We start from the raw sequence: 12815 nt of genomic DNA on the forward strand, positions 1-12815 counted from the left end.
TGCTTCAGCCCACAGGGCTGCTGCTGCAGCTGCAGCTGTTGCTGCTGCTGCTGCTGCTGTTGCATCAGCTGCTCACCATCATGGACCTCAATGGGCGCATCTTCGCCTTCCACATCAATCACCACCTCGATGGAGTCGAACCAGTTGCTGCTGCTGCTGCTGCTGGTACTGCTGCCGGCGCTGCTGCTGCTGCTGCTGCCGGTGTTGCTGGCACTGCTGCTGGCGCTGCTACTGCTGCTGCGGCTTGCTGCTTCTAAGGTGGAAAGGAAGGGGCCCAGCAGCACTGCAGTTTGCGGTGTATCTGCAGCTGTCAAAGTGATTGCTTCAAAGCAGTCCATAACGCCTTGCTGCTGCTGCTCTTGCTGCTGCTGCTCCTGCTGCTGCGCTTCAGTCTGCTGCTGCTGCTGCTGCTGCTGCACCGCTTCCAGCAGCAGCAGCTTCCACCTCAGGGGCTCGAACAGCGGCTGCTGCTGCGCCGCCTCAGTGAGCTGTGCTGCTAAGTGCTGCTGCAGCTCTGCTGTCTCCTGCTGCAGCAGCTGCTGCGCTGCACTGGCTTCGAGCTGCAGAGATAGCTCCAAGGCCTGCAGCAGGAACGCGTCCCTCTCGCTGGTGTCCGCGCTGCTGCTGCTGCTGCTGCTGCCTTTTGCTGCTGCTGTTGCAGCAGGAGCTGCAGCAAGCCGCTCTGCTGCTGCGGTCACAATGAGTTTGCAGGGCTGCAGCGACACGGGCAGCACCTTCTGCTCCACCGCCATGCTTGCTGCCTTGTTCACGCTGCTGCTGCTGCTGCTGCTGCTGATTTTTGGCAGCTGCAGGACGTCGAGGTCTTCTTCGTTGCCATCTTCTGGGAGCTTCGGGTCGCGCTCCCCAGCAGCAGCATCCGCTGCTGCTGCTGCTGCTGCTGCGGGTTTGCTGCTGGAAAGCCTGCTGGCGCAGAGTCTGTAAACAGCAGAAGCCTCGAGCCGCAGCAGCTGCAGCCACACGCTGCTGTCTTTGGGGCAGAAGCGCAGCGCGAGCAGCAGCAGCCGGCGAGCTGCCTGCAGCTGCCCCTGCTGCAGCAAACGATCTGCTGCCATCAGCCAGAGGCTGCAGCAGCAGGGGTGCAGCGCGAGGGCCCTCATGAGCTGCTGCAGCACGGCGCGCGTGGCGCCGAGCTGCAGCAGCACGTCGATGAAGCAAAACCACAAGCTGCTGCTGCTGTGCCGCAGCAGCAAACGCGCGAAGATCGAACTCACTCGAGACACCACAGCCCGCAAGAAGGCCACGTTGCTGCTGCGCATGGCCTTGTACCGCCGCTCCGCCTTGCTGCTGCTGCTGCTGCTGCTGCTGCTGCTGCTGCTGCTGCTGCTGCTGTTGGCGGCCTTGCGGCGCCGCTGCTGGCTGCGCTGCTGCTTCAGCTGCTGCCGCAGCAGCAGCAGCTTCTGCTTGCTGCGGCCCCTTATCAAACAGTACAGAGACAACTCGAAAGACACATAGCGCAGAAACAGCAGCGGGGGAAGGGCCCTTCTTGCAGAAATGGCATATTCGAATTCTCTGCGCCGCCGCATCAGAATCCGCACTTCCTGCTGCTGCAGCAGCTGCAGCCGCTGCTGCAGCAGCAGCTCGCCCGCCCACTGCTCCAGGCGGCTCTCGATCTGCTCAGCCATTGCTGCACTTCCTGCTGCTGCTGCTGCTGCTGCTCGCGCGCGTGTTCCTGCTCTCCCGGCTGCTGCTGCAGCAACTGCAAAGCTGGTTCTCCAGCAGCCTGGCCACAGCTAAGCAGCGTGGGAGCTGCTCCCCGCTGCTGCTGCTGTGCTGCTGCGGCGGCAGCTGCTGCTGCAGCAGCTGGCGTGAGGCACCAGCACCGGGACCAGTCCTGCAGCTGCCCTGTAGGCGGCTCACCCTTTGCTGCTGCCCGCTGGCAATGAAAACTTTATTAATAAAAGTAAAAGTAAAAAGAAGAAGAAAAATATTTCTTTTGACTTTAACTAATAAGGAAGAAAAGCCTCAGGCGGCGGCAGCAGCCCCACGACGAAGGCGCTGCGCCTCGACTTTGCGCAGCCCCAGCTGTGGGGCCCCAGCAGCAGCAGCAGCAGCAGCAGAAGTTTGTCTAGCAGTGACGGGGCAGTTAAAAGAGATTTTGCTGCTTTAATTGACGTGGGCAGCCACGGGTGCGAGGAGCCCGCTGCTGGTGCAGCTAACCCTGCAGCCAGCAGCAGCAGCAGCAGCAGCACAGGCGGCTCGTCGGCAGCCGCCTGCTGCAGCACCGAGAGCTGCTGCTGCCCTCCTTTTGCCGCACGAAGACACCTCCGCTAATGCCACAATGAGGTGTACGTACACCCCACTAGGCCGCAACTGCAGCAGAGCCGGACAGAAGTGCTGCTGAGAAGAAGCAGCAAAGTGCTGCCACGGTAGCAAGAGATCTGGGGGGGAGCCCCAGCCTCTTGAGCTTAGCTGCTGCTGCTGCTGCTGCTGCACTAGTCAACTTGCCATCGCTAGCTGCCACCTGCTGCTGCGCCGCTTCTCACCACCTAAACAGCGAACCAGCTAGCTGGATAGCTAGCTAGCTAACTGGCTAGCTATCCAGCTAAAAGCTAGCTAGCTAACAAACTAGCTAGCTAGCTGTAACTCTCAACCCTCCCCCGCACACTGAAGCAGCACAGAGGGGCCACTGTGCACTCAAAGCTCAGCTTCAACAGAATAAAACAACCTGCAGCAGCAGCTGCAGCGCTGCAGCAGCAGCAGTTGCGGTGATGCACGAGCAGCACGAGCTGCTGCGGCTGCTCTGCAGCAGCAGCAACAGCAGCAGCGCAGCAGCAGCAGCTGCTGCAGCCCTGAAACGAAAGAGCGGCGAGAGCCTGCGGAGCATCCTGTACTAAATGCACTGGGCAGGCCTTACAGCGGGCCTTTTCACCCGCGAAGAGCTGCTTCTGCTCTTGCTGCTGCTGCTGCTGCTGCAACAGCTACGGCTACAGTTCAAGCGGGAAGAGCAGCAAAACGTGCACCTAAAAGCTGCTGCTCCGGCAGCAGCCGCTTCTGGGGCGGCACTGCCATACGTAGCTGCAGCAGCAGCTACGTATGGCAGTAGCAGCTGCTGCAGCAGCAGCTGCTGCTGCAGCAGCAGCAACGGGATCCGCCGCCCGCCGCCCCCAACTGCTGCTGCTGTGGGCACTGAGAGCCGAAGCGAGAGGCGAGAGGAAGTAGAAAAGCAAGAAGCAAACAACAAACGAATAAATAAGAAATAAATAAATAAATATAAATAAATAAACAAATAGTAAATAAATAATAAATAAGTTCAAAGAAGCAAATAGCTCAGTCTTCCTTCGCCTCGGCGCTCCCTGCCGTCTTCCGCAGCCGCATCATTTCTATGGAGCCCCCGGCCCTGCAGCAGCAGCAGCAGCGGCAGCAGCAGCAAACAAAAACAAAAATAAATCAAAGTAAGTTGAACGGAAGAAAATTTTAAAACAAGAAAGAACCCAGGAAACTCGCTGCCCGCCAGCAAGCAGCAGCAGCAAGCAGCAGCAGCAAGCTGCAGCAGCGAAGACGCAAAGAGGCGCAGAAGGCGCGCCAGCAGCAGCTCAGAGGAGGAAGAAGTAGCAGCAAAAGCAGCAGCAGCAAAAGCAGCAGCAGCAAGAGCAGCAGCAGCAAAAGCAGCAGCAGCACAAGACACTAGAAGACAAAGAAGCAGAAAATTTTGGCACAGAAACATCAGCAGCTAGAGTCAAGCCCAGCTGGCCCGTTGGGCCATGTTCTGCAGACAGAACTATCCCGCTGCTGCTGCTGCTGCTGCTGCTGAGTTGCTGCTGCACTTACTTGTCCTCTTTTAGGCTGGAGGCCTTCGCAGCAGCTTCCTCTTCCCGCTGCTTTGCCGTTTCTGGGCCTGTGAGTTTGGCTGCTGCTTGCCGTTCATTTCTGTCCTGCTGCTGCTGCTGCTGCAGCAGCAGCAGCTCGGCCTTGAGGGCGTCAATGCGCTGCCACTGGCGCCCCAGCAGCTTCCCGCAGCGCCAGACAAACAGCCACAAAACGAGACAGAAGAGTTCAATCCAAAGATTCCTTTCGTGTCGCAGTTGGTAGCTGCTGCCGCCCTTGAGGCCTGCTGCTGCTGCTGCTGCTGGGGGCAGCCCGGCGAGCGCAGCAGCAGCAGCTTCCGGCCGCGCTGCTGCTGCGTACACCTCCCGCAGCTTCATGGCTGTCAAGAAAAGACGAATTGAAGAGTATAGACACACAGAAGCTGCTATTCCGATGTGCAGCGGCCCCAGCTGCAGGTGGAGGCAGCACAAAGACACGCAGGCGCGGTGCACGCGCCGCGTGGGCACAAACACCAGCAAAGCCGCCAATATCCCGCCAAAAGGCAAAAAGAAATACGCAAAGTCTTTCATTTTCAGCGTTTGCTGCTGCTGCTGCTGCTGCTGCTGAGGGCGGGGGGAGGGAGGAGGGCTACACAGCCCAGGCGTCGGCCGGGTGGAGGAGCAAACTGCTGCTGCTGCTGCCGCTTCTTTCCTTGCTGCTGCTGCTCCTAAGGGACTTTTTAACTAAATAACGCTCATACACATTGCATGATCTCGCGGGAAGGAACGAAGGCCCTGCTGCTGTTGCTGCTTTCGCTGCAGCTGCCGCTGCTCACAAGTTGCCTCGACCGCTGAAGTAGCTTGCTGCTGCAGAATTCAACGCACACATAGAAGTATGACTTGCAAAATGTACAATTCGTATTTTGGGGACGAAACTCTGCTGCTTCTGCGCCAAAAACAGCTGCAGCAGCAGCAGCAGAAACACGCCTGCGGTGGTTGGGCTCCAATGCATGCGAGCCGCCGCCCGGCTGCTGCTGCAGCAGCTGCTGATGCTGCTGCTGGTGTGCAATAGCTGGGAAACTCTGCTTTAGATTAAAGTGTAGTGTGGGGACTGGAGAAGGTTTTCTCTTCGACCCGCGGCTCGTCTCTGCAGCATTCAAGGCCGCGCGCCAGCAGCGGCACCAGCGAAAGCAGTGGCAACAGCAACAGCAGCAGCAGTCGAGTCTCAGCGAACTATCGACAGCAGCACGTAGTGCTTCAGCCCACAGGGCTGCTGCTGCAGCGTCTTCTGAGTAGGACCCGAAGCTGCTGCTGCTCGATGAAAATGCAGCAGCAGCAGTAGCCGCAGTAGCTATAGCACTGTAGCAGCGCAGCAGCAGTGGGTCCGCACACATGTGCTGCCAGTGCCGCAACTAGTGTTTGGTCGCTGCACAACGACCCGCAGCAGCAGCAGTAACAGCGGAAGTAGCAGCAGCAGCAGCAACACCAGCAGCGGCAGCAGCAGCCATGATGGAAGTCGACGGGCGGGAGCCCCAGTGGGGCCCCGACGACAGCTGCCGCTGCAGCAGCGATTGTTCTGCAGCACCTGCGGCCTGCAGCAGCAGCGCGAGGAGCCAGAGCAGCAGCGACAGCAGCAGCAGCAGCAAGAGCAGCAGCTGCAACAGCAGCTGCAGCAGCGTGTTGGAAGAGACCACTGGTCCGGACTGCACGATGCTGCAACGCCTCAGCGACGATCTGCTGCTGTCTGTGCTGCTGCTGCTGCCCCCCCTCGAGCTGGCAGCTTCTATTCCCCTGGTGTGTCGGCGGATGCGCCGTGTGTCTGCATGCATGTACTTGTGGCAGCAGGTGCTGCGGCCTGCTGCAGCACGAGCCGGCAGCAGCAGCAGCAGCAGCAAGGCCGCATCCAGGCACGCCTTCATTGCACAGTGCAGGGAGGAAGTGCAGCGGAAGAAGCTGCGGTCGCAGCTGCTGCAGCAGCAGCAGGAGCAGCTGCTACTGCTGCAGCAGCAGCAAGAACAGCAGCAGCAGTGGTTCGGCACGCCCAAGAAGCGCCGACTCGACAGCAGCAGCAGCAGCAGCAGCGAGATCGACGAGGCGCTAGTGCAGTTCGCGGAAATGCAGGCTGCGATGCAGCTGCAGGAGCAGCAGCAAGTGCGTTTGCAGCTGCAGCAGCAGCAGCAGCGCCTGCAGGAGCAGCAGAGGCTCTTCCACAAGGAGCGCAGCCACGGCCAGCAGGCGGCTGAGCAGCAACAGCAGCAGCAGCAGCAGCACGCAGCTGCAGCAGCAGGCCGTGAGTCGCCGCCGCCGCCGCAGCCCGCCGCACCAGCAGCAGCAGCCCCAAGCCCAGGCACAGCACCAGCAGCAGCAGCCCCAAGCCCAGGCACAGCAGCAGCAGCAGGCCCGCCAGCAGCAGCAGCAGCAGCAGCAGCAGCAGCAGGCCACGTGTGCGCAGGCAGCCGCTGCAGCATCTCCGCAGTGGGGGCGGACCTCTACCGCTGCGCAGAAAGCGGGCTGCTGCACTTGTGCGGCTGGGGCTGCACAAGAATGGAAGCAGCAGGAGAGTTGGGGTTTGTAGTTTGTCCAGTTTCTGGGATTATGATGGACTTGGCTGGCTGCCACGCTGCTGCTGCTGCTGCTGCTGCAGCAGAACAGGACCTGCTGCGCAGGGGCGCGCTCTTGGGCGACAGCAGCAGCAGCGCCGAGGCCGCAGCAGCTGCTGCTGCGGCCGCCCAGAGGCGCCGCAGGGGCGCTGCGCTGCTCCGCGAACTCGCCGGCCTGCTGCAGCAGCAGCAAGCAGCAGCAGCAGCAGCAGCAGACGAAGACGAAGAAGCTGATGCTACAGATCTTTTTGGCGAGTCCGCCATGGCAACTCTGTGGTGCTGCGAGGGAGACAAGGGGAGGCAGGCAGACCGGTAAGTCCTGCTGCTGCTGCTGCTGCAGCGGCTGCAGCAGCTGCTGCTGCCGGTCCACGCAGTGGAGCTGCGGGCACCAGCAGCAGCTGCTGCTGCCGGTCCACGCAGTGGAGCTGCGGGCACCAGCAGCAGCAGCTGCTGCTGCCCGCAGCTCGTGCGCCGCAGCTGCTGCAGTGGCAGCGAGTGCTGCAGCGCACTTCTGTGCTGCTGCTGGCTGCGCCGTGCGAGGTTGCGCGGTGTTGCTGCTGCTCAGCGTGCATTCGGTGCTGCAGCAGCAGCAACAGCAGCAGCAGCAACAGACTGGGCTCGAGAGGGGGCGAACTCTTTTTGAGCGCAAGAATTGGCGCCCCCAGTAACAACAGTAGCAGCAGCAATAGCGGCAGCAGCAGCAGCAGCAGCAAGGAGAGCAGCAAGAGCAATGCAGGTTGTACTGTTTCAAGTGTGCTCGCGTCTAGCGTTAGAGCAGCGCCAGCTGCAGTAACAGCAGCAGCAACGCCAGCTGCAGTAACAGCAGCAGCAGCAAAGTAGGGAAGCTGCTGCTGGCAGCAGACATCACGAGGAGAGGCGCATGCATCTCGCTGCCTCTATGATATCACACAGCTGAATTGACCCACTGTGCTGCTGCTGTTGCTGCTGCCGCTGTTGCTGCTGCTGCTGCTGCTGACGGCGCACTGCAGCAACTGCTGCCTCTTGACACAGCGACACGCAAAGTGTCGGGGACAAAAAACTTGCACATGGTGCTGTTGTGCTGCTGCTGCTGCTGCTGCTGCTGCTGCTGCGGCTCTTTAGCAGCTGAACAACTTGCAGCAAATCCTTCTTTCTGATTGACGGACTGCAGCGGCCAATAAGGCAGCGCTGGAGCAGCCCTGCTGCTGCTGCTGCTGAGTCGCTGGAGCTGCTGCTGCTGCTGGCCAGACTGAATACCTTGCTGAAACGGTGAGGCTGCACCAAATGCGCAAAGCAGCAGCAGCAGCAGCAGCAAAAGCAGCAATCAGCTGCGGAAGACAGCAGCGCCACACGAAACAATAGCAGCGGCACTGGAGCGCAGAGAGCTGCACGATAGCAGCATCGGCAGCAGCGAGCAGTTGAGCAACGTTACCAGCAGCTGCAACAGCGGCAGCAGCAGCAGCAAGTTACGGACTCGCAGGAGCCTGCTGTCAATGTTTGCTGCTTTAGTTGCTGTGGCCAGCAGCAGCAAACTGGAGGCAGCAAATCTCTGCCCCTCGTCGGCGCTGAAAGTCCGCAGCAGCGCGAGCTCGTCAATCTGCTGCAGCAGAGTCCCCGCTATCTTGCTGCTGCTGCTGCTGCTGCTGCTGCACAGGATGTCCACGTCTTCAATGAGCAGCACAGCAGGAGTGCAGCGCCGCAGCGACGCGAAGACCGACAGCAGCTGCTTGTCTGCTGCAGCAACTTCCTTCCGCAGCAGATCAGCAGCAGACAGACGCACCAGCACAGCGCCTGCTGCAGCAGCTACGCAGCCGCACACGAACGACTTACCTGCAGCAGCAGCAGCAGCAGCAGAGAGTCGCTGTTAGAGCGTGTGAAGCGTACAGCCAGCTGCAAGACGCGGGGGCCCGCGAACAGAAGCAGCAGCAAACATGCAGCCAGAAGCAGCACACAGAGCAGCAGCAACAAGAAGAGAGGAAACAGCCAAAGAGAGGCCAGCAGCAAAAAAAAAGCAGCAGCAAAAGAAAGCAAGCAACCCGCAGCAGCTGCTGATCTGTGCTGACCTGAGCCCGAAGGCCCCTCGAGAATGCAACCAAGAGGTGCCGCATGAAGTGCAGCAGCAGCTGCTGCAGCAGCAGCACCTGAAGGAGCTGCTGCTGCTGCTGGTGCTGCTCTTATTTGCTGCTTGAATGGCCCCACAACTTCCCTCTTCAGCTGCTCAACTAATTGCTGCTGCCCCCAAACAGCTTTCAGGCCTTGCCGGACCCGCAAGCAGCAGCTGCCGCACCAGCACCTTCTGCTGCTGCAGCAGCCTCTGCTGCTGTCGCTGCTGCAGTGGCTGCCGCTTGTGCTGTCGCTGCTAGTGTCGCTTTCGCTGCTGCTGCTGCTGCTGCTGCTGCTGCTGCCGTTGCTGCGGCGCGTGTAAGTGAGGTATGCCAGCCGCCCCTCTGCTGCTGGGGAAGCAGCAGCAGCAGCAAAGATCTCGTTTGCTGCTGCATCCTGCGGCGCCGACACAGGAGGCAGCAGCCGCTGCACACTGCCGACCCGCAGCAGCCGCACTGCTGACGGGCTGACAGAGAGCAGCGCCTGGCGCAAGTCTGCAGCAGACAACACCCTGCTGCTGCTGCTGCTGCTGCTGCTGCTGCTGCTGCTGCTGCGGAGCTGCCGCTGCATGCAGTTCGTGACGGCAGCGCGCAGAAGACTGCGCAGGTCGGCTACGGAGAAGCCGCAGGTCCACAGAGCGCCAATGCTATGCATGCACATCGCAACAGCAGCAGCAGCAGCAGCAGCAGCAGTTGTTGCAGCGAGCGCAAAAGGTGCAGCTAAGCAAGCTCCGGCAGTAGCAGCAGCAGCAGCAGCTGATTGCCTACCTTGCGAGTCGGCGGATTTGTGTGGCTTCGGCAGCAGTTTCAGCTGTTGCAGCTGCTGACGCTGCTGCAGTTGCTGCTGCTGCTGTAGTCGTTGCACCTGCTGCAGTTGCTGCAGCGCCAGCGTACATGCGGCGCAGCAGCAGCAGCAGCACTGCTGCTCGCTGCTGCTCCGAAAGAGACTCTGACAGCGCTATAACTCGTTCTATAAGGAATGGCTGCAGCAGCTGCTGCCCCAGCAGCTCGGCCAGCCGCTGCCGCACTGGCAGCAAGCCTTTAGCAGCAGCAGCACTGCCAGCAGCAGCAGCAGCAGCAGCGTCTGCTGCATCGAAAGGCACCATGACAAACACGGGGAGGCCTTCGCTGCTGCAGGTCGCCGCAAACGCCGACAGCTGCTGCAGCAGAAGGCTCTTCAAGTTGACGCGACTGCTGCTGCTGCTGCTGCTGCTGCTCGTTGCCTGCAGCTGCAGCAGCGAATGCATGCCCTCCAATATAACAAAGACACCCCCGCCGCCCGACAGCAGCAGACTCAGCTGTCGTTCTGTAATCGGCTCTTGCTGCGTCCCTTGCTGCTGCTGCTGCTGCTGCTGCCCTTGCTGCTGCTGCCGGGCAAGCTGCAGCAAACTCTTCCGAAAAAGAATCTGGCGCGCCCGCGCCTCTGCGATTATTGCGGATAGTTGGCGCTGCAGTGATAAGCCCCCTGCAGCAGCTCTCCTGCTGCTGCTGCTGCTGCAGAGGGCCTCCGCTACACAGCAGCACAGTGCATGTGCTGCAGCGGAGCATTTCGCAGTAGCATCAAACTGCTGCTGAGGCTGCTGGCAGAGCTGCTGTTGAGTCTGCTGCTGCTTGCCTGCACCGCAGCAGCAAGTGCCGCTGCTGCTGCTGCTGCTGCTGCTGCTGCTGCTGACCGGAGGCAGCACGCCGCCGGCGTATAGACCTAAGTTAATAATCCGAGCGCCGCAGCCCTCAGCGGAGCCGCAGTTCTCAACAATTGCCTCCTGACTTGCTGCTGCTGCTGCTGCTGCTGCTTCCCCTGCTGCTGCTGCTGCTGTGTGGCGGGGCAACCAGGGAGCGTGAGCAGCCACAGCACGGCAAAAGTGACGCGCGCCTTGGCCTGCAGCATAAACCCTAAACCCTAAACCCTAAACCCTAAACCCTAGATCCTACCATCTAGACGCCAGGCTTTCTGCTGCTAGGGGCCTCAACAGGACCAGGCAGCAGCAGCTAGCAGCAGCAGCAAAGCCATAGTGCCTGCAGCAGCAGCAGCAGCAGTGGCAGCAGCAGCAGCAGTGGCAGCAGCTGCAGCAGTGGCAGGTGCCGTGGGCTCCAGAAACTCCAGCAGCAAATATAATAAGCAGCAAGGGCAGCAGCAGCAGCTGCTGCGGCTTGCCTGGGCCACATTCGATAAGGAATCCGTGGGGTGGGGCCTGACCACTGGCAGCAGCAGCAGCAGCAGCAGCAGACGCAGCAGCAGACGCAGCAGTGGTTGCTTCTCCTGCCTCTGCTCTGAATGAACCAGCAGCTGCGCTTGCTGCTGTTGCTGCTTCCTTTCCGCTGGCTGTTGCTGCTGTTGCTGCTGCTGCCTCTGCAGCCGCTGTTGCTGCTGCAGCAGCTTCTTTCAAGAATGTGAAGGCAAAGGCGTCCCGCAGCAGCAGCAGCAGATGGTGCAGCTGCGTGTCTCTGCCTCCATGGCAGCAGCTGCAAATGCGCCGCAGCCACTTCTGCTGCTGCTGCTGCAGCAGCAGCACATAATCACCAAACCCGTCGGGATGCAGCAGCAAAGTGGGCTGCTGACAAATAGTGGAGGCGAGCCGAGATATTGCTTCATCTGCTGCTGCTGCTGCTGCTGCTGCTACCCTTGTCGTTGTTGCTGTTGAGGCCGCGTTTGCACTGGGGCCTGCTGCTGCGGCTTCTGACGGTGCTGTTGCTGCTGCTGCTGCTGTTGCTGCTGCTGCTGCTGCCGGGGAGCAGACGCGGTGCCACCTGAAAGAATGCGAAGGCAGAAAGCTGCTGCCGCTGCTGCATCTGTTCTTCCTGCTGCTGCTGCTCACTTCTGCGTCACTGTCACTGTCTGTGATGCTGCCGCTGCTGCAGCTGTCGCTGCTGCTGATGCTGCTGCTGCTGCTGCTGTTGCTGCTGCTTCTAAGCTCAAGCCACTCGCCACCGGCTGCTGTTTCGACAGCAACTCTAGGGAGGGGCAGCTCTGCACCTGCGTGAGGTGGAGGGGATGCTGCTGCTGCTGCTGCAGCAGCAGCAGCAACTTCACCTGCCATTTGTGGATCACTGTGGGCAGGCAGCAAGGACAAGGGAGTGCTGCCGCTGGTTCGGCTGCCGTTGGCCGGCGTTGTTGCTGCAGCTGCTGCTATTGATTCTGTTTCTGCTGCAGATCCTGCTGCTGCAGCAAAAAATACTGTTGCTGCTGGTTACCCAGGAAAACATGGGCTTGCTGCAGCACTTGCTGCTGCTCCTCTGCTCGCTGCTCAGCCTTCTGCTGCAGCCGCCCCGGGCCCATAATTTTCACATTTCAGTCAGCAGCAGCAAATCATTTAGGAAACAAAATACAAACTTTTTAAAATTACTTTGAAATTGACCTATTTAACCCAACAGGGCCCCCAGTTTCGAGGCCCCTGAGGGGCCCCCCGGGGCCCCTGCGTGGGGCCCCTGGGGTCGATGAGGCCAGCAGCAAAACAGCAGAAGTCTGTACACCCCAGTATCTCTTCTGTTGCTAATTTTTATTATTTATATTTTCAAAATATTTAGTTTTTAACTAAATTGAAGTTCAATTACTTTCAGCTAAAGTCTGCTGCCGCCCCAAGACAGGCAACACTGTTCCGCACCAGCGTTTCGGCGGCGCCCGTTCCTCGCTGGAAGGCTCGCCGCAACCCTAAACCCCAAACCCTAAACCCTAAACCCTAAACCCTGCACAGCAAAACCCTAATTGTTTACACTTAAGTCGAAAAGAAAGCTGTTAAACGCGCCTTGCGGGCGCCCATTCTACACCCCGCTTTTCGAGCGGCTGAGGGTCACTCATCCGTTCCACCTTCCCACGTAAATTGGTTGCTGCTGCTGCTGCTGCTGCGGGCATTCTGTTTCTTGCTGCTGCGCTGCTGTTGCTGCAGCCGCCGCCTCAAATGTTGGCGCTCCTGCTGCTGGCACCACCTTTGCTGCATCCACACTTGCCGGTGCCCTGCTGCTGCTGCTGCTGCTGCTGCTGCTCTTGCTCTTCCCTCGGCCACCAAAACAGCCACAGCAGCAGCAGCAGCAGCAAAACAGCAGCTGTGGGGTGAAGCCCCAGACCCCACAGTGTCTCAGTGCATGCACTCCGCGGAAATGCATGCAGACAATTTGCATGCACTCAGCAGCAGCCCCAAACCCTTTTGCTGCTGCCCAGGCCTCCTGGGCAAAAGCGCCTTTCCTAATAAGTGCCTCTCTATGCGCATGCATCTAAATATATTTATTTATTACATTTATATAAATGAACATGTATATATATCTAATATAGATATGTATATGTAGATATATATATATATATGCATGTGTGCCATGTGTATGGGTGTGTGCACTTTCCATGCATGCAGGTGTACGTACACCCGAACAAAGCGCGC

General features: G+C 59.7%; 4 protein-coding genes across 4 annotated transcripts in view; 1 reads left to right on the forward strand and 3 right to left on the reverse strand.

Annotated features, from left to right (window-relative positions):
- Positions 1 to 1643, reverse strand: part of ETH_00010700 (uncharacterized protein) — a gene marked incomplete at both ends in the record, with an annotated part of 8566 nt that extends 6923 nt beyond the window's left edge. The window contains one exon of the mRNA XM_013377260.1: positions 14 to 1643. Coding sequence (XP_013232714.1) covers positions 14 to 1643 — 1630 coding nt within the window. The remainder of the gene's footprint in view (positions 1 to 13) is intronic.
- A 1645-nt stretch (positions 1644 to 3288) lies between these two features.
- Positions 3289 to 4355, reverse strand: ETH_00010705 (uncharacterized protein; the record flags this gene model as incomplete). The annotated part of the gene is made up of 2 exons (XM_013377261.1): positions 3289 to 3358; positions 3790 to 4355. 2 exons carry the CDS (start codon positions 4353 to 4355, stop codon positions 3289 to 3291), a joined length of 636 nt encoding a protein of 211 aa, XP_013232715.1.
- A 915-nt stretch (positions 4356 to 5270) lies between these two features.
- Positions 5271 to 6680, forward strand: ETH_00010710 (F-box domain-containing protein, putative; the record flags this gene model as incomplete). Its single annotated transcript, XM_013377262.1, has 1 exon — positions 5271 to 6680. One exon carries the CDS (start codon positions 5271 to 5273, stop codon positions 6678 to 6680), a length of 1410 nt encoding a protein of 469 aa, XP_013232716.1.
- Positions 6681 to 7268: 588 nt separating this feature from the next.
- On the reverse strand, positions 7269 to 11483 carry ETH_00010715 (ATPase domain-containing cell division control protein, putative; the record flags this gene model as incomplete). The annotated part of the gene is made up of 5 exons (XM_013377263.1): positions 7269 to 7618; positions 7814 to 8173; positions 8407 to 9092; positions 9214 to 10324; positions 10643 to 11483. 5 exons carry the CDS (start codon positions 11481 to 11483, stop codon positions 7269 to 7271), a joined length of 3348 nt encoding a protein of 1115 aa, XP_013232717.1.
- Positions 11484 to 12815: the final 1332 nt, after the last annotated feature.

The sequence above is a fragment of the Eimeria tenella genome, genomic scaffold (genome assembly GCF_000499545.2).
Source record: "Eimeria tenella Houghton genomic scaffold, Eth_scaff5, whole genome shotgun sequence".
Classification (NCBI taxonomy): Eukaryota; Apicomplexa; class Conoidasida; order Eucoccidiorida; family Eimeriidae; genus Eimeria; species Eimeria tenella.